This window comes from Triplophysa rosa, linkage group LG19 (assembly GCF_024868665.1).
Source record: "Triplophysa rosa linkage group LG19, Trosa_1v2, whole genome shotgun sequence".
NCBI lineage: Eukaryota > Metazoa > Chordata > Actinopteri > Cypriniformes > Nemacheilidae > Triplophysa > Triplophysa rosa.
The window spans coordinates 9,112,647-9,136,696 of record NC_079908.1 but is presented as its reverse complement, the minus strand read 5'-3'; the positions used below and the strand labels follow the sequence as shown (position 1 = coordinate 9,136,696).

General features: G+C 41.7%; 1 protein-coding gene across 1 annotated transcript in view; it reads left to right on the top strand.

Moving 5' to 3' along the window:
• Nucleotides 1–24,027, top strand: part of tenm2b (teneurin transmembrane protein 2b) — a 217,769-nt gene extending 193,742 nt beyond the window's left edge. Inside the window, exons 11-28 of the mRNA XM_057360479.1 lie at nt 15–209; nt 730–930; nt 1,708–1,893; nt 2,811–2,957; nt 10,175–10,385; nt 10,476–10,595; nt 11,844–12,105; nt 12,414–12,681; nt 13,056–13,199; nt 13,994–14,246; nt 14,630–14,650; nt 15,956–16,188; nt 17,095–17,249; nt 18,697–19,571; nt 21,006–21,181; nt 22,077–22,312; nt 22,400–22,696; nt 22,795–24,027. Coding sequence (XP_057216462.1) covers nt 15–209; nt 730–930; nt 1,708–1,893; nt 2,811–2,957; nt 10,175–10,385; nt 10,476–10,595; nt 11,844–12,105; nt 12,414–12,681; nt 13,056–13,199; nt 13,994–14,246; nt 14,630–14,650; nt 15,956–16,188; nt 17,095–17,249; nt 18,697–19,571; nt 21,006–21,181; nt 22,077–22,312; nt 22,400–22,696; nt 22,795–24,027 — 5,213 coding nt within the window. The remainder of the gene's footprint in view (nt 1–14; nt 210–729; nt 931–1,707; nt 1,894–2,810; nt 2,958–10,174; nt 10,386–10,475; nt 10,596–11,843; nt 12,106–12,413; nt 12,682–13,055; nt 13,200–13,993; nt 14,247–14,629; nt 14,651–15,955; nt 16,189–17,094; nt 17,250–18,696; nt 19,572–21,005; nt 21,182–22,076; nt 22,313–22,399; nt 22,697–22,794) is intronic.
• The last annotated feature ends 23 nt before the right edge of the window (nt 24,028–24,050 follow it).

The window sequence follows — 24,050 nt, the reverse complement described above, 5'->3', positions numbered from 1 at the left end:
TCTGGTGTCTGCAGTGGCGTGTCCCGTGCTGTGCAGCGGGAACGGACAGTACAGCAAGGGTCTGTGCATGTGCTACAGCGGCTGGAAGGGGCTGGAGTGTGACGTACCGCAGGGGCAGTGCATCGACCCCAGCTGCGGCGGTCGCGGGACCTGCACCCAGGGCAGCTGTGCTTGTGAAGCAGGTTACCGCGGCGAATCCTGTGAGGAAGGTACGGAGCGTGTCTTCAGCATCAATAACAAAGCACACTTGACTGAATAAACATGTTGTTCCAAACCTGTATGAATTTCTGTTTGATTTTAGTAGAATGCCCTGTTTTATGTATAATGAAGGTTGACAGTGACCTGGGAAAATTTTGAGAAAATCATAATTCGGCATTATTAAATTGTAAAACACATCACACACTTACAGACGTTCTAGGACTCAGCACTTTCAGAAAAGCCTTTTCTGAGAATCTCAGTTTTCAAATCCCTGCGCTGGAGCCTATAAAAGCATGCCGGTACATGCATAATAAACTTTATTAACCTAATAAAATCCAGTTTATTGATCGGACTTGTAAGAAGTTGTGCAGAAATGGAGTCTCTGAGCACATGTTCGTACGAGTTTCTGAAAGAGGTTTCTCTTTTCCCTGAGGTGAGTTTAGGAGAGATGAAAGATGAGAAGTCGGAAAGTCTTGAATGTAAAGTTTTTTTATTTATTATTTCTCTTTGTCTTGTTCGCTATCTTTCCAGTGGATTGCATTGACCCTACGTGTTCTGGACACGGCAGCTGCGTGTCCGGTCAGTGTCACTGTAAGCTGGGTTGGTCAGGACTTTTGTGTGACGTGTCCAGAGCCCAGTGCCCAGATCAGTGCAACGGCCACGGAACCTACAGCCCAGACACGGGCCTCTGCAACTGTGACCCCAACTGGATGGGCCCCGACTGCTCGACGGGTGTGTTTTAGCTGTCCACTTTTACTTCCATCATCTCATTTGCTCTAATCTATTGTAATACATTATTTCCAGGGTTGCCAGATATGTGTAGCAAAACCAGCACAATGGACAACAAAACTATAAATAAAAAGCTCAGAATCACCAGCCCATATACAAAAACATAAAATATGCCCTTCCTACAGTATACCTAAAATACGTATTTTACAGACACTGTTATGCATTACACACAATTTCTTCTTGAAAATCACTGTATAGTTTGTTTTCATGAATAATAACTAAGAATGTCCGCCGATGAACGAAATCCTTTCACGTTTAATCTGCAGATTAAAAGACAACCCACGGCGAGAGATTAAATGTAGACCAGTTCCACAGGAAAGCGACAGATTTGTCGACCCTGATATGTACAGTACAGTCATTTTTATTGCCGTAAAATACAAACATAATTCTAAAGCTTTTACATTTTAGGCATTGATTAACATGATAATGGAATATTAATAGTGAGTAATTAAAATAACAATGTAAATGTTCATAAATCGTGTTTTTATTGTGTCAATTTGCTGTATTTTTTTTATACTTAATCAAAACAACTCACCTGCTGTTTGATCGATATTGCTTGAAATGCACAATAAAAAACAGAGATGGAGTTATCTATTTTTACAAATTTAACTCTTAAAATACATTTACTACATTAAAACAACTAGAAATAAGCAAAACGGTTATAAAGGGTAAAATGAAATTAGTAAAAGCAACATTCTCACTTTGTCTTTCTCTCTTCAGAGGTATGTTCATCAGATTGTGGCAGTCATGGCGTGTGTGTTGGAGGTGTTTGCCACTGTGAGGAGGGCTGGACAGGCACAAGCTGTGACCAGAGACTGTGTAGCCCACAGTGTGTGAAACACGGAACCTGCAGAGACGGAAAGTGTCAGTGTGAGCAGGGCTGGAATGGAGAACACTGCACCATCGGTAAACACACACACACTCATAGAGGCCGATCACATAGAAAGTGCTGCTGCGCCTCGCGTTTTTGGCGGAGCGCTCTGAGCACGTGAAGTTGAAAAAAAACTCAACTCTGAGCAGAAAAGCGTTTGACGTCATGCGCCTTTTTCCTATTGTCCAATCGAATGAAAGGAGAGGTGGACCTTCCGACGTGGTGACTGAACTTTACAGTTGCTTAAAATGTTCGGAGACTGCAATGATGAAGGAGAAACTTGTGTTGGCTGACCCTGGAGCAAGGTCAGAGTAAGCGCCCTCTGCTTCTGATAATATGACAGTTAACAGCAATTAGAGCGCTCGCGCTATAATCCTTGACTGACAGGGCAGCTGTTTCAGTGGTTACCTAGCAACATAAAAAAACCGCTGCGCGCTGCACTTTTCGTCGAGTCAACCAAAAGAGCTGTGCAGCGCGCCTCGTGTTTTCGAACATGAAAAGGGCATTCTATGTGATCGCCCCTTAAACTGCTTTAAGTTACTCCAGTGCTTCTCAAAGACTTTTGACTGCCCTTTTTTTTGGTTTAGTTTGATGTGTTCCACATTGCATATCAATAAACACATTTGCGCATATTTGTATGTGTTGTCATTGTTTTATGATGGCATTCAGAGCAGAGGACATGGTCTTTAGCGTGTGATCCGCAGCCATAAGAATATGAAATGATTTTGCAGCTCTAGAGTCCAGCTGTAGGAAGAATACTAATGGATGTTGCTCTTGTTTTGTTTGTGTGTTAGTATGCTTGTATCAGTGTTGATGAGCACAGGTCCTCCACTGTCAGAAATCTTTTGTTAATATTCATTGCTCTGTGAGTGCCGTGTGTATCGTAACATGCGAGTTATAATTTCTCCTGGTCGAGTCCTATAATCACACAATGGATTTCTTTCTCTCTCAGATGGGTGTCCTGGGCTGTGCAATGGGAATGGGCAATGCATCATGGGGCAGAACAGCTGGCACTGTGAATGTCACACTGGTTGGAGAGGCCCGGGATGCAACGTTGCCATGGAGACCTCCTGCAACGACAACAAAGACAATGAAGGAGGTAAGGAGGAAGTCAAGATTTATAGACCACTTCACAAGATGTAAACAATGGTCCTAAGCACTTTCAGTTTTTTTTTATAGGCAATTTTGTCGGCAACATACAGTAAACAAACGTTACTGCTTTTGTGGCCAATGTCCCTGTAGATTATTTCTGATATCAATCAAAAGAAATAACAAGTAAATTACATTAGCTAGCGAGTTAAAAGTACGTCTAGCCAGTATTATTTTGGGTTACCAGTAGAAGAACCGTTACTTGGCTAAACTTAAATGCGACAAAGTTACACGACCCATTCATAAATTGTTTATTAAATCAAATGAATATAGAATCAAATTAGACAAACTGTTTATTTAATAACAGTAATTGTACACTACAATATTTATATAAATTTAGATTAATATAAATGTAATAAAATAGAAATAGTTATATTATTAGCCACTATCCTGACCGAAAAACAAACACAGACCGGAAGTTAACCTTAGGCCAGATGCGCAAGGATATTCGTCTAACATTTTGCTTAGGTTATTAAGTTTCTGTTGGTTGTATTTTGTTCAAACGGTGTTAAAAAACTGAAACAGGACATTCTTTTAGATGAGTGTTGCATCAGTGTTGTTTACGTCTCAAGATTTGAAAAACTATTTTATCATATTTCTCATCTTAGCTCCAATAGTCCAAACCAGAGCCGTTGAAAAGCAGAGTTACGACACTCACATAGATGTCCGTTGGAAGAATTGAATGCTCAACGGCTCTGGTCCAAACCATATATTTTAAAGTGGCAGTGTTTTTCCCATATGTAACTGTTTTGTATTTTTCTCTGCTGGTATATATGTCTTGTCCAAAAACACTTCTTTTAATGTTACATCCACTTTCTTTTTTCTCAGACCATTGGTTATTGTTCTTGGTTTTACATTTACATTTAGTCATTTAGCAGACACTTTTATCCAAAGCGACATACAAGTTGGGTAAACAATGGAAGCAATTGGGTCAACATTCCTAATGTTGACCCAATTGCTTCCATTGTTTACCCAACTTGTATGTCGGGTACAAGTGCAGTAGTGCAAAAAGCATAAGTGCAGTAAAACACTCACAAAGCCTACTACAGTGTACAGAGCTAAGTTTATATATATATATATATATATTTATATATATTATAGTATTATATTTATATATTTTATTACGTTAGGTGTTGCAAAGCAGCCGGTATTTGTATCTGTATTTGTATTTTTGTAGGGGGAAGTATTTGTATTTGTATTCGAGTAAATTCAAAATAGGGTAAAATCCATTTTTTGCGTTACACCTTCTAATTTACATTATAGTGTACGTAAACAGAGCGAACATGAGAGCACCCGACTGCAGACGTCAATAATGCAGCGTAATGAATATCTTCCCGATCAAACTCCGCTTCCCGAAAGTTATAAAACTGCCTCCGGAACCCATTTAAGGTACAAAAATCTTATTCAAACAAAATAGTGATGCTGCAGTGAAGTCTTTTTTCGCTCAGCGAGCCTTCTCTGTTGCTGTGTGTGGAGCAGCCTGTGTCAGTCACCTCTCTTTAACCCCTTCCCCCCTCCCTCCCCCCCCGACTCCTGAATGTCACTCACTCACTCATGCGGGCATGCACTGCGGTCTCATGAGAAAACGCAGCTTTTTGATATAAAGTTTTTCTTGTTCCCGAATACAAATATTTTTTAAGTATTTGTTCGAAATAAGTATTAGTAAAAAACACGCTATTTGTGCCTTTCCGAATACCGTATTCGGGTTCGGCTCCACCCCTAATATATATATATATATATATATGTAGATAGAGTAGAAAAGATATAGAAGTCAGAAAGGATCGGTCAGGTGCTGACAGAAGAGATGTGTTTTCAGCCGATTCTTAAAGATGGCCACAGAATCTGCTGATCTTGTAGCAGCAGGCAGATCATTCCACAAATGTGGAACCGATCCAGAGAAGGTTCGTGAGAGCGAATTTTTACCTTTTTGGGATGGCACCACAAGACGTCGTTCGTTTGCAGAGGATCGTAAGGATCTGGCGGGTACATAAGTCTGCATTAGTGAATGAAGATAAGGGGGTGCCAAACCATTGGTGGTCTTGTAGACCTGGAGCAGATTTTTGAATTTGATGCGAGCGACTATAGGGAGCCAATGTAACTTAATGAAGAGAGGGGTGACGTGTGCTCACTTTGGTTCATTGAAGACCACTCTTGCAGCTGCATTCTGGATCCTCTGTAGAGGTTTTGTTGTGCAAGCAGGAAGTCCAGCTAGTATCGCATTGCAATAGTCCAGTCTGGACAGAACAAGAGCCTGGACTAGGACCGGCGTAGCATGCTTGGATAGGAAAGGTCTAATTTTCCTGATATTGTAGAGCATGAATCTACAGGACCGAGTGGTGCTGGCAACCTGATCTGTGAAGTTTAGCTGATCATCGATCACCACTCCCAGGAAGATGTGATGGTTGATGAGCCCAGTTTAATGGAGAAGTTGTGATGGATCTTAGGGTCAGAGGGGATTACAAGCAGTTCTGTTTTAGCAAGGTTCAGCTGCAGGTGATGGTCCTTCACCCAGAGCGAAATGTCGCTCAGGCATGCTGAAATGTGTGCAGAAACAGTCGTATCATCAGGCTGAAATGACAGGTGGAATTGTGTATCATCCGCATAGCAGTGATAGGAAAACCCATGTTTCCGAATGACAGAGCCAAGGGATGTCATGTATACAGAAAAGAGCAACGGCCCAAGCACTGAGCCCTGAAGCACCCCTGTATTGAGAGGATGGGACTCAGAGACCTCACTTCTCCAGGATACTCTAAATGACCTACCTGAGGACTTACGTCAGGATCCTGTTTGTAGACTTCAGCTCGGCCTTCAACACCATAATCCCAGACCTCCTCCTGCCCAAGCTTACCCAGCTCTCTGTGCCAACCTCTACCTGTCAGTGGATTATTAACTTCCTGTCGAACAGGCAGCAGCTAGTGAGGTTGGGAAAATTTAAATCCAGCACATGTACCATCAGCACCGGAGCTCCTCAAGGATGTGTTCTTTCTCCACTGCTATATTCACTCTACACAAACGAATGCACCTCTACAGACCCTTCTGTCAAACTCCTGAAGTTTGCAGATGACACCACAGTCATTGGCCTTATTCAAGACGGTGATGAATCTGCCTACAGAAAGGAGGTTGCTCAGCTGGCTGCCTGGTGTAGTCAAAACAACCTAGAGCTGAATGCATTCAAGACAGTGGAGATGATAGTGGATTTCAGAAGGAACCCTCCATCACTTCCTCCCCTCACCATCCTGGACAGCACTGTGGATACTGTGGAGTCATTCAGGTTCCTGGGCTCCACCATCTCTCAGGACCTGAAGTGGGAGTCCCACATAGACTCCATTGTAAAGAAGGCCCAGCAGAGGTTATACTTCCTCCGTCAATTGAGGAAGTTCAACCTACCACAGGAGCTACTGACCCAGTTCTACTCAGTGGTCATCGAATCTGTTCTGTGCACTTCAATTACTGTTTGGTATGGCTCGGCCACCAAATCAGACCTACGAAGACTACAACGGACAGTTCGTAGTGCTGAGAAAATTATTGGTGCTCCTCTGCCCACACTTCAGGACCTGTACGATTCCAGAGTGAAAAACAGGGCAAGAAAAATCATCATTGACTCCACACACCCAGCACACAAACTCTTTGATCTGCTGCCCTCTGGCCGGCGCTTTAGAGCACCAAACACCAGGACTTCCAGACACAGAAGCAGCTTCTTCCCCCAGGCAATCTCCCTCCTAAACAGATAACTGCTCCTTAAGAGCAATATTCCACTTCCACTACTCCTATAGTGTGCACTATAGTGCCTTATTATATCTACATCTTATGTATACATGTATATAACACTACCTCTACTTACTAAATTATCCATTTGCACAAGTGTACATACAATCTGTTAATATGTTTATTCTACTATATACTACCCAGTACAATGTCTCTTATATGTTATTATCCCCCATTTTCTGTAAAATAGTCTTTATTTTTATATATGCACAATTTAGAATCTTTTAGACTGTAAATCGTATTATATTGTATTGTCATTGTGTTAAATGTCTGTACTAGAAGCTTCCAACACCAAAGAAAATTCCTTGTGTGTGCAAGCACACTTGGCAATAAAGCTCTTCTGATTCTGATTCTGATTCTGAGAGGTAAGACCTGAACCATTGTAGCACCATTCCGGAGACGCCCATAGCCTTGAGGGTCGACAGGAGGTTGTGGTGGTTAACGGTGTCAAAGGCGGCAGATAGATGAGGCCAGTAGGATGAGTACAGATGAGTTCGAGGCAGCTCTTGCCAGTCTCAGGGCTTCAATGACAGAGAGCAGCGCAGTCTCAGTGGAATGACCGCTCTTGAAACCTGACTGGTTGCTGTCCAGGAGGTTGTTCTGCGTGAGAAAGGAGGAGAGCTGGTTACATACAACACGCTCAAGAGTTTTAGCGATGAAAGGGAGTAGAGATACCGGTCTGTAGTTATCTAACAGTGCAGGATTAAGAGTGGGTTTCTTCAGTAGTGGGGTAATACGGGCTTCTTTGAAGACTGCAGGAAATGTACCAGTGGTGAGAGACGAGTTGATAATGTGGGTCAGAGTGGGAACAACCAATGGAGAGATGGCCTGGAAGAGATGAGTGGGGATGGGATCTAGCGGGCAGGTTGTTGGGTGGTTAGAAGACATGACCTTGGAAACATCATCTTCAGATAGGAGGGAGAAAGAGGGGAGCGAGCATGTGTCGGGGGTTTGGGCGTGACCAAGAGGCGGCGGCGCAGAGAACTGACATTTATGAAGAAAGATGCAAAATCATCAGCTGTTAAGTCCGATGCAGGTGAGAGGGAAGGCGGGCAAAGAAGAGCAGAGAAGGTTTTAAAGAGAGTACGAGAGTCAGGCGAGTTGTTGATTTTAGCATGGTAGTACTGAGTTTTCGCAAGGAGACATCAGCAGAGAAAGAAGAGAGGAGAGACTGATAGAGACCGAGGTCAGTGGGTTCTTTAGATTTGCGGCACTTTCTCTCAGCAGACCTGAGCGTGGCGCGATGCTCGCGGAGAACATCAGATAACCAGGGGGCAGAAGGGGATGCACAAGATGGCCTAGAAGGCCAAGATGGCCTTTTAACATACGTTACAGAAAATCCTGTTGGACTGAATTGGTGATTTCTGGGAACAGCATTTTCAGTAAATCAAATTGAATTGATATTATTCTTAGATGGTCTGAAATGCGGTGTGCTAAGCATTTTCATTCTTCTTTCCATTAAAGAAGTAATCACACAGAATAACACAGTTAGTTACAAGTTGATGCAAATGTCAGGCGGCAAAAAAATGTAGACTTATTCAATCATGATAACAATTTAGATGAACTGTTTTTAAGGTCTCTACAACCAACTCACTATAGTACTGTGAACTTCTGGCGTGTTTTGTTACCCTTGGCCTAAATCAAATAAATTAGCATTACGTGAAATTACATCGGGAGCAAATGTAGGTTGTCCTTGCATGTTGGCATGTTTATTTGGGAATAAGAGCTGATGCATAATTTAATCCATAGCCTATAGTTCACATGTATTCCCTCTGGTTACAAAGTGCCCCAGAAAGAATGTTTCATCAACGTTTTAGATGATTTCTGTCAAATTCTACTTAAAACTATCCAAACATAAGTGGTCCACACTACTAAAATATGATAACAGTTGCTAAAGTAGAACTGGTTAGTCACGTGTCTGTGTAGCACACTATCATACACAAATACGCATTGATCCTCCATGGTTTCTATAAAATGTGTTCTTTGCTGCTTTCTGTCTTTGTTCCTCTGTTTTTACATAGAAAGAAACATGTGACATGAATCAGAATCTTTAATCTTTCTTCTTCAATAGCAGCCATTTTACATTGCTTATCCACTCGAGAAGAAAAGAGCTTTCTATATGAGATCTGCGGTGAATGTATATAAAATTGCCTTTTCGTGGCAATTTATGAGAAGCACATTCTGAACAGATGGATTGAGCTGCTGAAGTCATCTGTATGGAAAGGTGATGCGTCTGAAGAGTTGAGGGATGTGAAGCTGTCCCAGGACAGATTGATTATATCAGAAGTGGATGTATCCACCCCTCTCCAGGGTTCAGTCAGTCCCACGTGCTGAGCGTCTTCACAGAACTAATACGTAACAGGCAGATGGAGGGTTTTGAGAAGAAAATGTTTCTTTTTGGTTAGTTATTTTAACGTTAAATTAACATTTTTTTTACTGGTTTTTCCTGTTTATTTGTATATCAAATATTCTGGACAACTTTCAGATACCTGAAAGAACTACTCTCGTCCATGTGTTTTGCACTTAATTCGATCTTCAAGAGTCCATTCGAGACCCAAACAGATGCAGTACAAAGGAACCCGTTTTCCAAACATGCACGATTTCACGCTGTTTCTTCCTCTTTCCTCTCCCTTTTGTTTGCCCTTTACTTCATAGAAGCCGCAGAGATCAGAGAGCACAAGTCAAAACAACATGAAGCGAACCTCTCTGGCTACAGACTCTTGTTGTGTGTTTGTTCCGGATCAGGAAAGACCCATTTAGGGAAAAGGGTTAAAAGGGTGAATATGTACAGTGCACTGAGAGAAATGTAGCGAATGAGAGGAGAGAGATGAAACAGGAAGGGAAGCTCTCAGGGGTGTGAGCGATGCCCTCCGTGACTTTGATGTAAGTTCTCAAAAAGTGAAATCGGGGAAGAGAGATAAACTAGAGCATCATAGGATTCAAAGATCTGTCTGTCACTTTTATGTGATGACATCATTACAACAACAGAGATAACACACATGTTCATTTTCATTGCCATAATGATAAGAAAGCATTTGAGCTTTAACGTATTATTTGACTCTCTCTCTCTCTCTCTCTCTCTCTCTCTCTCTCTCTCTCTTGACATCAAAGCAGCTCAAGAGTTTGAGAACTGAGAAGGGTTCATCAGAAGTACACGCTTTGAGAATAAGATGGCAGGCAAACCGAGAGACTTCAGAAGTCTTCTTAAACCATCTGGTCCTTCGAAACCGCTGAGAGAAATCTAGGGTGACCAGATTTGTGAATCCGCAAACCGAGAAGTTGAACTGTTTCAACCGTATAAATGTCTCCTGCAGTGTGATAAATTATTTTTGAAAGTACTAGCATTGGATATTAGATTTATTGCATACAACAGAGCTATTTTGTAATGTTCTTTTCACACAGATGGACTGGTGGACTGCATGGATCCGGACTGCTGTACACAGAGCTCATGTTTGGCCAATCCTCTGTGCCGTGGATCACGTGACCCACTCCAGGTCATTCAACAGAGCCAATCAGAGGTCGAGAAAGTGCCCTCGTTCTATGACAGAATTAAGATGCTCGTGGGTAAAGACAGCACTCACGTCATTCCAGGAATCAACCCTTTCAATGCCAGGTATCACATTCATTCATTTGTACAAATTATTTTGTATTGTTTTTCATAATTGTGTGGTCTAATGTTCCTTGTGTGTGTGTGTGTGTAAAGCCTGGCATCACTGATTCGAGGTCAGGTTTTAACGTCAGACGGGACTCCTCTGGTGGGCGTCAACGTTACCTTTGTGAAGTATCCTCACTATGGTTACACCATGACCCGACAAGACGGCACGTAGGTGTCAACTTCTAATCATTCCAACTTCTTTACATGTAACCAGAGCCGGCCATCCCTTTAAGTGAACTAAGCGGCTGCTTAGGGCCCCGCCGCCACTAGGGGGCCCCCAAAAGCATGTGAAATGACAGCTTTTTTTAATATATTCATGACACACATCTTTTTTCTCACGTAGGGTGAACCCACTATTTTTTCTGGGGTGTGTGTCAAAATTTGGGAAATTACTGACAAAACAAATGAAAGGAGGCGGGAGTTACTGGTTACAGAGGCAAGCAGTGACCAATCAAATCAAAGAAGACGGAGCTACTGTCATATATGATTCATATAATTTATAATTATCTGTCAATTCAGCGTTTTATTTGGGATAAGGTTAAGAATAATATTGTGCATATTGTAAATTAATTTAAGGGTTATCAAGTAAATACACTAAATAAAAAAATGTGAAAAAGCTTAAATCATCCTCATGGGCTGTGTGGCTTTCAAAGGGTGCTTATAGCTTGTGGTTAAAATAAACTAAAAAATATTTTTGCATTTAAATCTTTGCAAATAGTTAAATGCATTGAACAATAAATTCCACAACCTTTGTATGGTCTGTGCTCAAAATGTAAAGGGACAGTTCACCTAAAATTGGAAGTAATGAAATTATCAAATGTTTTGACAATCACAATACACTTGTAATGCAAGGTTTATGTGTTTTTGTGACATTCCTACATACCAAACACAGCTACAACTAATATAATTGGGTGTGGAAGCTTTAAAGTGTGCATGAAAATAATCAAACATTGACAATAGTCGATTGTATTGGGGGCACAGGGGGACCCCCAAATAAAATTCTGCTTAGGGCCCCATAAAGGCTTGGGCCGGCCTAAGTGATAGTTCACCCGAAATGAAAATTCTGTCATCATTTACTCAGCCTTATGTCATTTCAAACCTGTATGACTTTCTTTTGTCGCAGAACACAAAATAAGATATTTTGAAAAATGTTGTCTACCGTTACTCATTGACTTGCATTGGTTTTGTGTCCATACGATAGAAGTGAATTGTTGCCGTCACGTTTCGGTTACCAAATTCTTCAAAATATCTTCTTTTGTCTCCTGAAAAAAAAACGAAACTCATACAGGTTTGAAATGACAAGAGGGTGAGTAAATGATGACAGAACATTCATTTTCGAGGGTGAACTATCAATTTAAGAAATCTTTTTTATAGGTACACACGCTGACTTTTATTTTGCGTGTTGGTTCTTTTCAGATTTGATCTGGTAGCCAATGGCGGAGGCTCTCTGACTCTGCGTTTCGAGCGCGCTCCGTTCCGAAGTCAGGAGCGCACGGCGTGGCTACCCTGGAACCGTTTTTATGCCATGGACACTGTGATGCTCCAGACGGAAGAGAAAATCATGGCCAGCTGTGATCTGAGTGGTTTCGTAAGGCCGGATCCCATCGTACTGCCCTCTCCACTGTCCTCCTTCTTCAGCTCCGACCCTTCAGAGAGACACATTCTCCCAGAGAGTCAGGTGCTGCTCCAATGTCTTCTCACGAAGGTTTTCTTATTATATTAGCTTTTCTGTGGACCTTAAAAAGGTTACATGCCATACTGAATGGAAAATGGGTTGTGAAAATTAGACGTGACATAGGACTAGTTCGTTCAAAAATTACATTTCTGTCATCACTTATTCACCCTCATGTCATTCAAAACCTGTATATGACACAAAAGAAGATATTTTGAGAAATGGCTGTGGTTTTGTGTCCATACAATGGAAGTCAAGCGCTATAATACTAGAGACAAGACACTAACCCACATTATTTCTAACTCTCATTGCAGGTCCTTCACGAGCAGATGGAGATTCCCGGCACCAGTCTGATACTGTGCTATCTGAGCTCCAGGACCTCAGGCTACCTCTCTCTTCTCAGAGTCATCATGACCCCGGCGATCGTGCCTCTCAGCCTGGCCAAAGTTCATCTTATGGTGGCCGTGGAGGGTCATCTCCTCCAGAAGTGGTTCCATGCCTCCCCTAACCTGGCATACACCTACATCTGGGACAAGACTGATGCCTACAGGCAGAAGGTCTACGGCATCACCGAGGCTTTAGGTATGTGGAACATGAAGCAGCAGAAGAGCCAGTTAGGTATGTTTCGAGTGCCTCCTTGTTATCGCGTTTCTTGTCAAGGCTATTGTATTTTCTCCAGTGCTTTCTCTTAATTTCAGCTGCAAAACACAGATAGTTTCAGAGTTTAATGAGACTGTCTGTCTCTCATCTATTACGGTCTGCGGCCCGGCGGCGTAAAGTTCCTCCTGTGGGCTAATGAATTGTTATGTCCCCGCTCCGTGATAGAGTGTTTAATTAAGATAGCACAGCTTTGCTTTCCTCCAAGTGTCTTCCCTCTCCGTCATTTACTCTTTCCTTCTTAACGTTGATTCCTTTTTTTCCCCTCAATCTCTTTATTTGTCACTTTCTCTTTACAGTGTCGGTGGGATACGAGTACGAGACGTGTCCCAGTCAGGTCCTGTGGGAAAAGAGAACGGCTGTGCTGCAGGGGTACGAGCTCAACCCGTCAAATCTGGGCGGCTGGTCTTTAGACAAACACCACATGCTGAACGTCCGCAGCGGTATGTTCCTAAAACAGACATTTGAACATAAATTGATAATCGTGGTAGCAAGCAGTCGAACGTGACAGCTATGATCAACCACAAAATATGTTGTTTAAAACACAAATGACTCATTTTTGCATTAAATATCAAGTACAGAACACAATGGACTTGAGGCGTATTTTTTAAAGTAAACTATTAATGTCTTCATGTCACTTAGCATCCTAATATGCAACGTTTAAAGACACGACTGACGCATATCAAATAAAATAGCACAAATGGAAGAATGAGGCAGAAGCTTTTCAGAAAATAAAACATCCATTCTCCTGCTCTGTGAAATGTGTTCACACCTGTTTATCCTTAAGCTTTTACTACAGCAAAGTTCCGAAGACTTATTTCCCATGCTTCGGAGATAGGGAAGCAGGATCCACGTAAAGAAGAACTTTGTTGTGATTGAAGCCTGAAGTTAAATGAGGACAGAGGGCACGCCAGTAGACTGTAAAATCAAAACTCACGCTTCCTAATATCGCCCGGTTTTATACCCATTTGTCATTGCTCATAATTTCTTCAGTACATTAAGGAAAATTGCATGTGTTTGAAAACCCAATGATTTTTTTTCTGGTCATTATTGATGATTATGAGGTCTTTAATGACTGCCGGTTTCAGGCAGTTGATCATGAAATGCAATAAATATGTCATAGTCTAGAAATGATTGCCGTACATTTGTGGCTGTAAAGATCATTAGAAACATGCCGTATATGAAATTCAGTTCAGTCACTTGCAGTTGGTGACGTTGTTTGATTTATTTCACGTAGGTATTCTACACAAGGGCAGTGGGGAGAACGTCTTCCTGTCCCAGCAGCAGCCCCCCATCATTAATAGCATCATGGGTAACGGGCGGAGGCGTAGCATCTCCTGCCCAAGCTGCAGTGGGATGGCCGAGGGCAACAAGCTGCTGGCACCGATAGCCCTTGCCTGTGACGGAGAAGGCAACCTGTATGTGGGTGACCTTAACTTTGTGAGGAGGGTCTATCCGTCCCTCAATACGACAGCTGTACTGGAGCTCAGGTAGAGCTGACTGCTTGCTTACATCAAATGTGCATCTGATTTCATTTCTGTATTTCTGGGTGAAACAGAATATTCAGATGAAACAATGTAAGGTGGGAGTTGATTTAATCCGTTAGGATTGAAATATTATTATTTAGTTTTTTCCTCGCCCTCGCAGATTTAGTTGTGTAGGTAGACAAAAAGATGTTTTTTTCTGAACACAGTTTTTTATTAAGCTCTATTTTGAAACAATTATTAGATTATTATAACGTTTTATATAAGATCAGCAGGCACTGATAAATTAGATCAGGTACATTTTAAAAGGGTTTGTTTTTATTTAAATAGAATAGGAGTCTTTTTATGAATGCGTTTTTGTTTTCTTTTCTATCCTTTGCTTCCTAAAGGAATAAAGATCTGAGACACAGGTAATACAAATAAATGTAAAACTATTTGTCATATGCATATACAGCTGCTGAAAAAAATTAAGAGACCATTTCAAAACCTCAAATTATTTTTAAATGTACTATTTATAGGTTTGTGTTAAGGTAAAATGATCATTTTTGTTTCATTCTGGGAACCATAGATATCAATATCTAGATGCCTCATTCAAGCGCTCCAGGCACATAGACGCGTCCGCCATCTTGGAACGGTCCACTGACGTCACTCGCAGTTTGCTAGAATACCACATCCACAAAATTTGGAATGGCCGTGGCATTTTAATGCCCGAAAAAATGGATACCCTTTCATTGTCGTCATGTGTTAGTGTAGGAAATATAATGTTTGAGTTTTCACAACAACAATAAATATGTTTTCATGATCATACACAGTCAGCTTGCTCTTGAGTGTTAATGGACAGGCTTGGCAGGGTTGCCAGATCTGTGAAACCAAATCTTTCATCACGAGCCTAACGTCCCTAGTCCAAATAACAGAACTTAACGTTCATAAATAAAATCATATTAAGATTGACAGCTATATAACAAATTCTTTCCACTCCTAACCTGTGTGGATAAAACAAACCGGAGCAACAGTTACAAAGTAACCCAATTCCACGGGAAAGCCGCAGACTTGGCAACACAGACCAGCTCGCTCTGTTCCAATATGGCGGACGACCTGCGTATAGCGGCCCATAGAAAGAGATGCTAATGCGGCATCTGGTTATTTATATCTATGCTGTGAACTACTAACAATGTTTCTCCCAAATGTCAACTAAAAATATTGTTTCTATTTGCATATATTTGCAGAAAATGAAAACTGGAGAAACAGGTCAAAATAACAGAAAAGATGTCTGTGTATTTTTTTTAGACCTCAAAAGAAAACCATTTTCATGTGTCTTGTCATGCTGTCAGTCTTTCACATTGCAGTTGGATGACTATATGTCACTCCTGAGGTTTGATTTTGTTGAAACTCAACAGACACTGGACTGGAATGGACACAATACATCTAGTAATGAAGAATAAATGAAAATTTGGAATGGTCTCTTAATTTTTTCTGCGGATTTATATTATATAATAATGATTTTCAATGTTTTAATGCAATTCTTTCCGAATTGATTTACATTATTTTACATTGCAGAATGTCACTGTTTTTACCTACATATTGGTTTCTTTTTGAGTTCCAGTTGCCTTACCATAAATTACATATTTACTTTTCATCATGTTCACCAAGGTAACCGTGCTGTTTGCCAGAAGATTTTATTACGCAACACTCTTCCATTTGCCCTATTCCCATAGCAACAGTCCAAGTCATAAGTACTATTTGGCGGTGGATCCAGTGTCAGGTACTCTGTTCCTGTCAGACACCAACTCACGGCAGATCTACCGCGTGCGAGCTCTAAACGGGGCACGCCCGCTGCTGGATAACGCTGAGGTGGTGGTGGGAACGGGAGAGCAGTGCGTCCCGTTTGATGAGGCTCGCTGTGGTGACGGCGGCAAGGCGATGGAGGCCACGCTGATGAGCCCAAGAGGTGATGCTTTTAAAGAAATATATACAAGCTTTCACACTTGTTATGTGACAATTGGAGTTTTTTGTAACATGACCAAACCAAAAAAAAGCTAACTGAGAAGGTGTCAACATTCGGTTCGCCTAACATAAATGACACACTGCACCTTTAAAAAGTGTGAAATCGTGTAGGCAGAACAGAACATCCACACTGCGATGCTTCACGATCACATTTTTATTTCCCCTGAACCTAGAAATCATCAACACTTAATCCCGTAGACAATAACCTCAGCTCAGCGCTAACCTGTAATTCTCCAGACTTGAAACATCGCTCTTAAACCCCAGCATGGCACCAGTGATGTGAGGAAAATAAATGACACGGAAGTTAAACAGAGATCGTGAGGTTACCAGACTGCACTCAGAGACCCAACGCTGCCTTATCTCAGAATAAAACACGCTCCGACATGATCATCGTGACAGCGTGAATCTGACTGCAGTAGGCGAGCGTCCCGGCGTCTGTCTCTTTTCCAGGTCACTGCTCCTACACACACTGACTACTAATTATTTTGCTTTTGAAAAACACCTTTCCTTCTGGAACCGTCGGCGTAGAAAGCAAAGCAGATCCGTGGGGAGCCGTAATCTTCTTTGGTAGAGTCAGCGGTGATATCTGTGACATTGACGAGAAGTTTTGGGTTGAGTGGCAGAATAAAGCGAAACATTCTCTGACGTTCTCAAACTCATCTGAACTGTCCTTATGAGAATATCTTGAAGATTTCAGATAAAAGCATTCTGCATTCTTACTGTTTACATCAAAAGCTTTTGATAACGCTCATGAATGTTCTGGCAAACCCTGACACATGATAATGAACTGCAAGGGCCATTTTATCATGCACAAATAATGAGTTTCTTCATTTTTGGCTCTCTCATGTAGGGGTTGCGCTGGATAAGAATGGCCTGATGTATTTCGTGGATGCCACCATGATTCGAAAAGTGGATCAGAATGGCATTATTTCCACTTTGATAAAGACCAATGACTTGACTGCAGTCAGACCTCTCAGCTGTGACTCCAGCATGGACGTCAGCCAGGTTAGAAATAGTTTCCTTCACTCTCTTGATCTGTGATGTCAATGGTGGTCCTTCAGTGAAGACAGGAGAAAAGCTTCTCAGAAATAAATTAAAAATGAGCAAAAACAAAACGAATAAAATCTCTTAAATGTGCATTATTTAAATGATGCTGTTTTAGTGTAATGTTAAAAAAAGAAAATAGATGAATTGTTATATTTCGAGATAAACTCTTGGCATCACAGGATTAAAGCGTCTGTAAAGGTTTTTACAGACTTGATTGTTATACATCGCCACAAACACACTACATCAAAAGTAAGACAAGTAATACATTTGTTAGACTTGCTCAAAGTTTCAAAATATTATGACATTATTCTTTAAATTTTGACGTCATTCTCAAAATATTACCACTTCAACCTCGTAATGTTATGACTATTCCTGAAATCTTGATGTTCTCAAAATATTACAACTTAAATCTCATAATATTATGACTTTATTCTTGAAATTTTGACTATTCTTAAAATATTAAGACTTCAATTTGTTAATGTTACGATTCTATTCTTAAAATCTTTACGTTACTCTCGAAATATAAGACTTGAATTTTGTAATGTTACAACTTCATTCTTGAAATTTTGATGTCATTCTCAAAATATTAAGACTTTATTCTCGTAAAGCTTTAACTTTATTTAAAAAAATTGACATTATTCCCAAAACATTGCAACTTTAATCTCTTAATGTTATGACTTTATTCTTGAAATCTTGATGTTATTCTTAAAATATTACATTTTTAATCTCATAATATTATGACTTTATTCTCGAAATTTTGACTATTCTTAAAATATTATGACTTAAATTTTGTTATGTTACAGCTTTATTTTTAAAATCTTGACATTATTCTAGAAATATTACGACTTTAATCTCATAATATTACGACTTTATTCTTGAAATTTTGACACAATCTCCAAATATTATATTCTCGTAATGCTTGAATTTAATTCTTTATTCTTGAAATTTTTATGTTATTCTCGAAACATACGACTTTAATCTCGTAATGTTGCAATTTTTCTTGAAGTTTTGACTATTTTTAAAATATTACGACTTCAATCTCGTAATGCTTCAACTTTATTCTCAAAATATTTTGACTTCAAATCTTGCAATATTATTATTATTTTTTTGCATCTCACTAAAACGCTGTTGTATAATTCAGATGCATTCTTATATTGTAATAAAAACTATATATATATATTTATAAAAATGTTTTTTTATTTTTCAAATCTTTTCATTAAGAATTCTCTTATACATAAACTTGACCAATCAAAATGGATATCAAACAAGCCTTCTTATTTAAATAATCATTGCAAAAGAATTATCCACCAGGACCCACCTCTGCTCAACATCCCTATTGGTTCTTCAACGGGTTGTGTCCCATTGTTCTTTGCTCTTAATATTTATCTAACGTTTGATATTTCAGGTTCGTCTGGAGTGGCCTACAGACCTGGCCATCAATCCTATGGACAACTCTTTGTACGTGCTGGAGAACAACGTCATCCTGCGTATCTCTGAGAACCACCAGGTCAGCAAAATCGCAGGGCGGCCCATGCACTGTCAGGTCCCTGGCATTGATTACTCGCTCAGCAAGCTAGCCATCCATTCTGCCTTGGAGAGCGCAACGGCCATAGCCATTTCCCACACAGGTGTGCTCTACATCGCTGAAACCGACGAGAAGCGCATCAACCGCATTCGCCAAGTTAGCACCAGCGGCGAGATCTCCCTGCTAGCTGGCACGGCTTCTGAATGCGACTGCAAGAATGATGTCAACTGCAACTGTTTTTCGGGAGACGAGGGCTACGCCGCTGATGCTGGTCTTAACTGTCCTGCTTCATTGGCTGTGTCACCAGATGGGACCCTGTATATCGCCGACCTCAACAACATCCGTGTTCGAGCCATTCGTGTCAACCGTCCTAACGCCACAGCGAGCGGACAGTATGAAGTGGGTTCGTCGTTGGAACAGGAGCTGTATCTGTTCAGTCCTGATGGACTTCACAGGCAGACGATCAGCCTCATCACGGGCTTGGCCTTGTATAATTTTACCTACGGGCTGGACGGAGAGTTGGCGGCAATTACCGACGCCTCTAACAACACGCTTCGGGTGAGAAGGGAAGCCTCTGGGTCCATCAGGCTTGTTCTGTTGCCAGAGAACCAGGTGGTTACTCTTGGAATGGACCCAGCTGGAAGCCTGCGCTCCGTGTCCGCCCTCAGCCAGGAAGTGGCACAGCTCAGTTACGCCTCTAACACAGAACTTTTGGCTTCCAAGTCAGATGAGACGGGATGGACCAACTTTTACAAGTGAGTATGAGTTGTTACCTGTAGCTCAGTTAGTTGAGCATCGTGTGGTTGTGGGTTCGATCAACGAAGTTGCGTTGGATAAAAATGCCTGCCAAATACATAAACGTGATAGCAGAAATCAGTGATGCCGGGCAATCTGTAGATCTTACATCCCTGTGGATATGAATTATATTTAGGACCGCAGCAGCTAGTCGATAACATTGATAAGCAATTATGTTATAACTAATAACATTGATAATACTAATGAAAATAGTCAGCAACAAATTTCATTGTATTGATTCCTCTGATCATTCTCCTGTGCGCAGGAAATCTTTGAGACAGATGCACAGCACAAGAGATTTCTTTAGTGAACACTTCAAAGAACATCAGTGGGGCATATGGCTTCGTGTGGTTTAGTTGCCGTGTCAAGTGCTTGGACCCGACTGCATGTGCTTTTTAATCTAGTTGAATTTTCTTGCGTTTTATGATTATATTTTATAATCCTAACACGAAACAAGGATTTACATGTTTCTGTAATTATTGAACATTCAGTATTAGTTGCAGTCAGATTTTGAATTTAAATTAACAGTTATTCCTGTTCATAACCCTATTTGAAACACAAGCAATTATATTTGTATATGAACAGTGAGTTTAAGGGTATTGAATTGGAATAAATACCTACCTACCGACCGTTAAAACATTACGTTCTGTATAGTATGACTGGGACTAGTATGAATACATTTTGGACATACTGCATCCGCCAACCTGTACAACCTGTGCATTGGCATTGATAAAAACAGAATTTAGTCACGAGAAATTCATTTATTGCACTTGTTCCGCTATTTTTGTTTGATTTACTTTTGAATTGACTATCCGGGTATTTCTCGCCTACTGTTTTTGCAGACTGAGGTTTCGGACATAGTATTCATACTGATTTTCGCCTACTATATAGTATGGAAGTAAGCAATTTGCTTTTTGGAGTTTTGGGGGTTGCCAGCTCACCAGAGAGAAACTGAATGGGTTTTTCGACAATTGTTACAATAGTTATCAACTGCAGCATTAACTTGCCAAGTCATGTGTTTGAAGTATCTCTGGATAAGAAAGCTTTAAGAGATAACTTTAAGCTTTTGTGGTCATTGCTTGGTATCTTGATGTAGATGTCACAACGGAGGATGTGTTTGCAGTATAGCTTTGGTCTTGGAGCCATCTAGTGTCTGTGTGTTAGAACTGCTCTCACGTACTGTATGTCTTTAAGCTTTCAGTAAATCAAAGTTTAGGTTAATGTTTCAAAAATCCAAACAATTGAAATGGGGAAGATACATTTAAATAAAAACAATCCTCTTAGACTCTCAGGATAATCCCTGGTTTTCTATTCATTTCTAGCCAACACAGTTGTACATGACACAGACTGTATATGAAATGCACAATAGTGAGTTTTGTCTTGTACCTTCTCAGCTACGACAGCGAAGGTCGTCTAACCAACGTCTCGTATCCCACTGGTGTAGTAACCAGCCTGCATCGGGAAATGGAGGAGTCTATTAATATTGACATGGAGAGCTCAAACCGAGATGATGAAGTCACCGTTATCACAAATCTTTCCTCCGTAGAGGCCTCATACACTGTGGTTCAAGGTACACGCACGATTCACGCTAAAGAACACAACACATACAGAGAGAATACATCTCAGTCCCACGTTTGCCCTGTATATCACATCCATTAAGAAGAAAACACGAGGAAGGTAGGTAGACTGATGAAACTCTTTACTACCCACAGGGAGTCCAGCCGAGCCGAGATATCAACATTTTACAATTCACCATACACTGCCCTTGGGGTTTCTAATGACGGCTTAAACTCTTCTTTTAACATTCCTGTTTCAATAGCTTGCCTGTTGATAATACATCTCTCACACAACTTGCCCGGTACTTCCTGTAAAGATTATGGAAGTGCTGTTTGCTCTAGACAAAAGATGTTAAAAGCAACCTCTGGGTGCCTTGTGCTTGTTAGCAACATACCGAAATGTACTCGGATGTTTTTATGACTTTCAAATTGTGTTTCCCAGGTATATTTCTGTGGAAAGCAGCATATGATCCAATTACAGCTCGCAAATGGAACTGAAGACATTTGTGCTGCTTTTACCGAAAGCTAAAGGATCTTTATATCCAAAAGCCGCATAACTGTATTACACACATCCGCCCTACAGTACTACGCTTCTCCCTGATGTACAATAGATAGTCAGATCAGGCTTAATATCTCATGCACGATATTAAAAAGTTGGTTAAAGGTGACACTATTTCCCTTAATGAAGTAAACATTCAGTTTAATGTCTCTTTAACGCTCAATAGTTTGTGTGTAATAATGTTCTGAAGCTATGATTTGCGTATTTTTATATGAATATAATCATATTTGAATGTAGATGATAGACTGATATGTCCAGAATTGTAAAATGTAATATCATTTTATTAAGTTATACCACTGTATCCAATTTAATAATCCTTCATTTTATTCTTATCGCTTGCCTTTTTATAGACCAAGTGAGGAATAGCTATCAGCTGTACCACAATGGCACCCTACGAGTGTCCTACGCCAATGGAATGGGAATGAGCTTTCACACAGAGCCACACATCCTCGCTGGATCCGTGAGCCCTACCATTGGCAGACGCAACATCACATTACCCACTGACAGCGGCCTCAACTCAATCGAGTGGCGTATGAGGAAAGAGTTGACCAAAGGCAAGGTCACAGTGTTCGGGAGGAAGTTGCGCGTAAGTTTTACTGTGTGTTCAAAACACTGCTTTACTTCGCAGTCGAGCACAGAAAAACCCTAAATGCTTCTTTGAAAAATTCCCCAGGCCCACAGCAGGAACCTGTTATCCATCGATTACGACCGCAACACCAGAACAGAGAAGATCTACGACGACCATCGCAAGTTCACGTTGCGCATCATCTATGACGCCCAGGGCCGGCCGGCCACCTGGCTTCCCAGCAGTAGCCTGGCCCTGGTTAATGTCTCTTACTCGCCCACCGGCCGTCTGGTGGGGTTGCAGAGGGGCAGCATGAGCGAGAAGAGCGAGTTTGACACATTTGGACGGATCTTGTCTCGAACCTTCGTTGATGGGAAAGTTTGGAGCTTTAGCTACTTAGACAAGGTGTGTTGTGACTCTACAGGCACCTAGTAAATTGCCACAATGCTGTTTTTGTCCTTCACTCGTTTTCTCTTTAAATTTATTTTGTTTCTACTCCACAGTCTATGGTGTTGCTCCTTCAGCAGAGTCAGAAACAGTACGTCTTTGATTACGACACAGCCGGACGGCTCACAGCGGTCACTATGCCGAGCATGGCCAGACACACTATGGCCACCCATGTGTCTGTCGGTTACATCCGCAACACCTATAACCCCCCCGAAAGCAATGCCACGGTCATCCACGACTTTAGCGAGGACGGGCGTCCACGCGCCACCTTCCACCTCGGAACAGGCCGCCGTGTGCTCTACAAGTACGGGAAGCTGGGAAAGCTGTCTGAGATCCTGTACGACGCCACTGCCGTCACCTTCGGCTATGATGAGACCACCGGTGTCCTCAAGATGGTTAACCTGCAAAGTGGAGGCTTCTCCTGCACCATCCGCTATCGCAAGCTGGGCCCCCTGGTGGACAAACAGATGTATCGCTTCTCGGAAGAAGGTATGGTCAATGCTCGATTTGACTATACCTATCACGATAACAGCTTCAGGGTGGCCAGCATAAAGCCGGTGATAGGGGAGACCCCACTTCCTGTTGACCTTTACCGCTATGACGAGATCTCCGGTAAGGTGGAACACTTCGGCAAGTTTGGCATCATATACTATGACATCAACCAGATCATCACCACAGCAGTGATGACGCTCAGTAAACATTTCGACGCGCACGGACGCATCAAAGAGGTGCAATATGAGATCTTCCGCTCTCTGATGTATTGGATGACGGTGCAGTACGACAGCATGGGACGCGTTATCAAGCGCGAACTGAAGATCGGTCCTTATGCTAACACCACGCAGTACCGCTACGAATATGATGGCGATGGCCAGCTAGTGGGCGTAAAAGTTGATGATTGGTCGACTTGGCGCTACAGCTACGACCTGAACGGCAACCTGCATCTGCTGAACCCTGGTAATAGCGCACGTCTACTGCCGCTACGCTACGATCTACGAGACCGCCTCACACGGCTCGGCGACATGCAGTATCAGCTCGATGAAGACGGCGTGCTGGCACAGAGGGGTTCGGATGTATTCGAGTACAACTCGAAAGGGCTCCTCGAGAGAGCCTACAGCCGAACACCAGGGGGTTGGAGCGCCCGTTACCGCTATGACGGCTTGGGCCGCCGCGTCTCCCGTAGAACCGGCGATGGCGAGCATCAGCAGTACTTCTACGCCGATTTGAACTACCCCACTCGGGTCACCCATGTCTACAACCACTCCAAGGCTGAAATCACCTCTTTTTACTAAGACCTGCAGGGTCATCTGTTTGC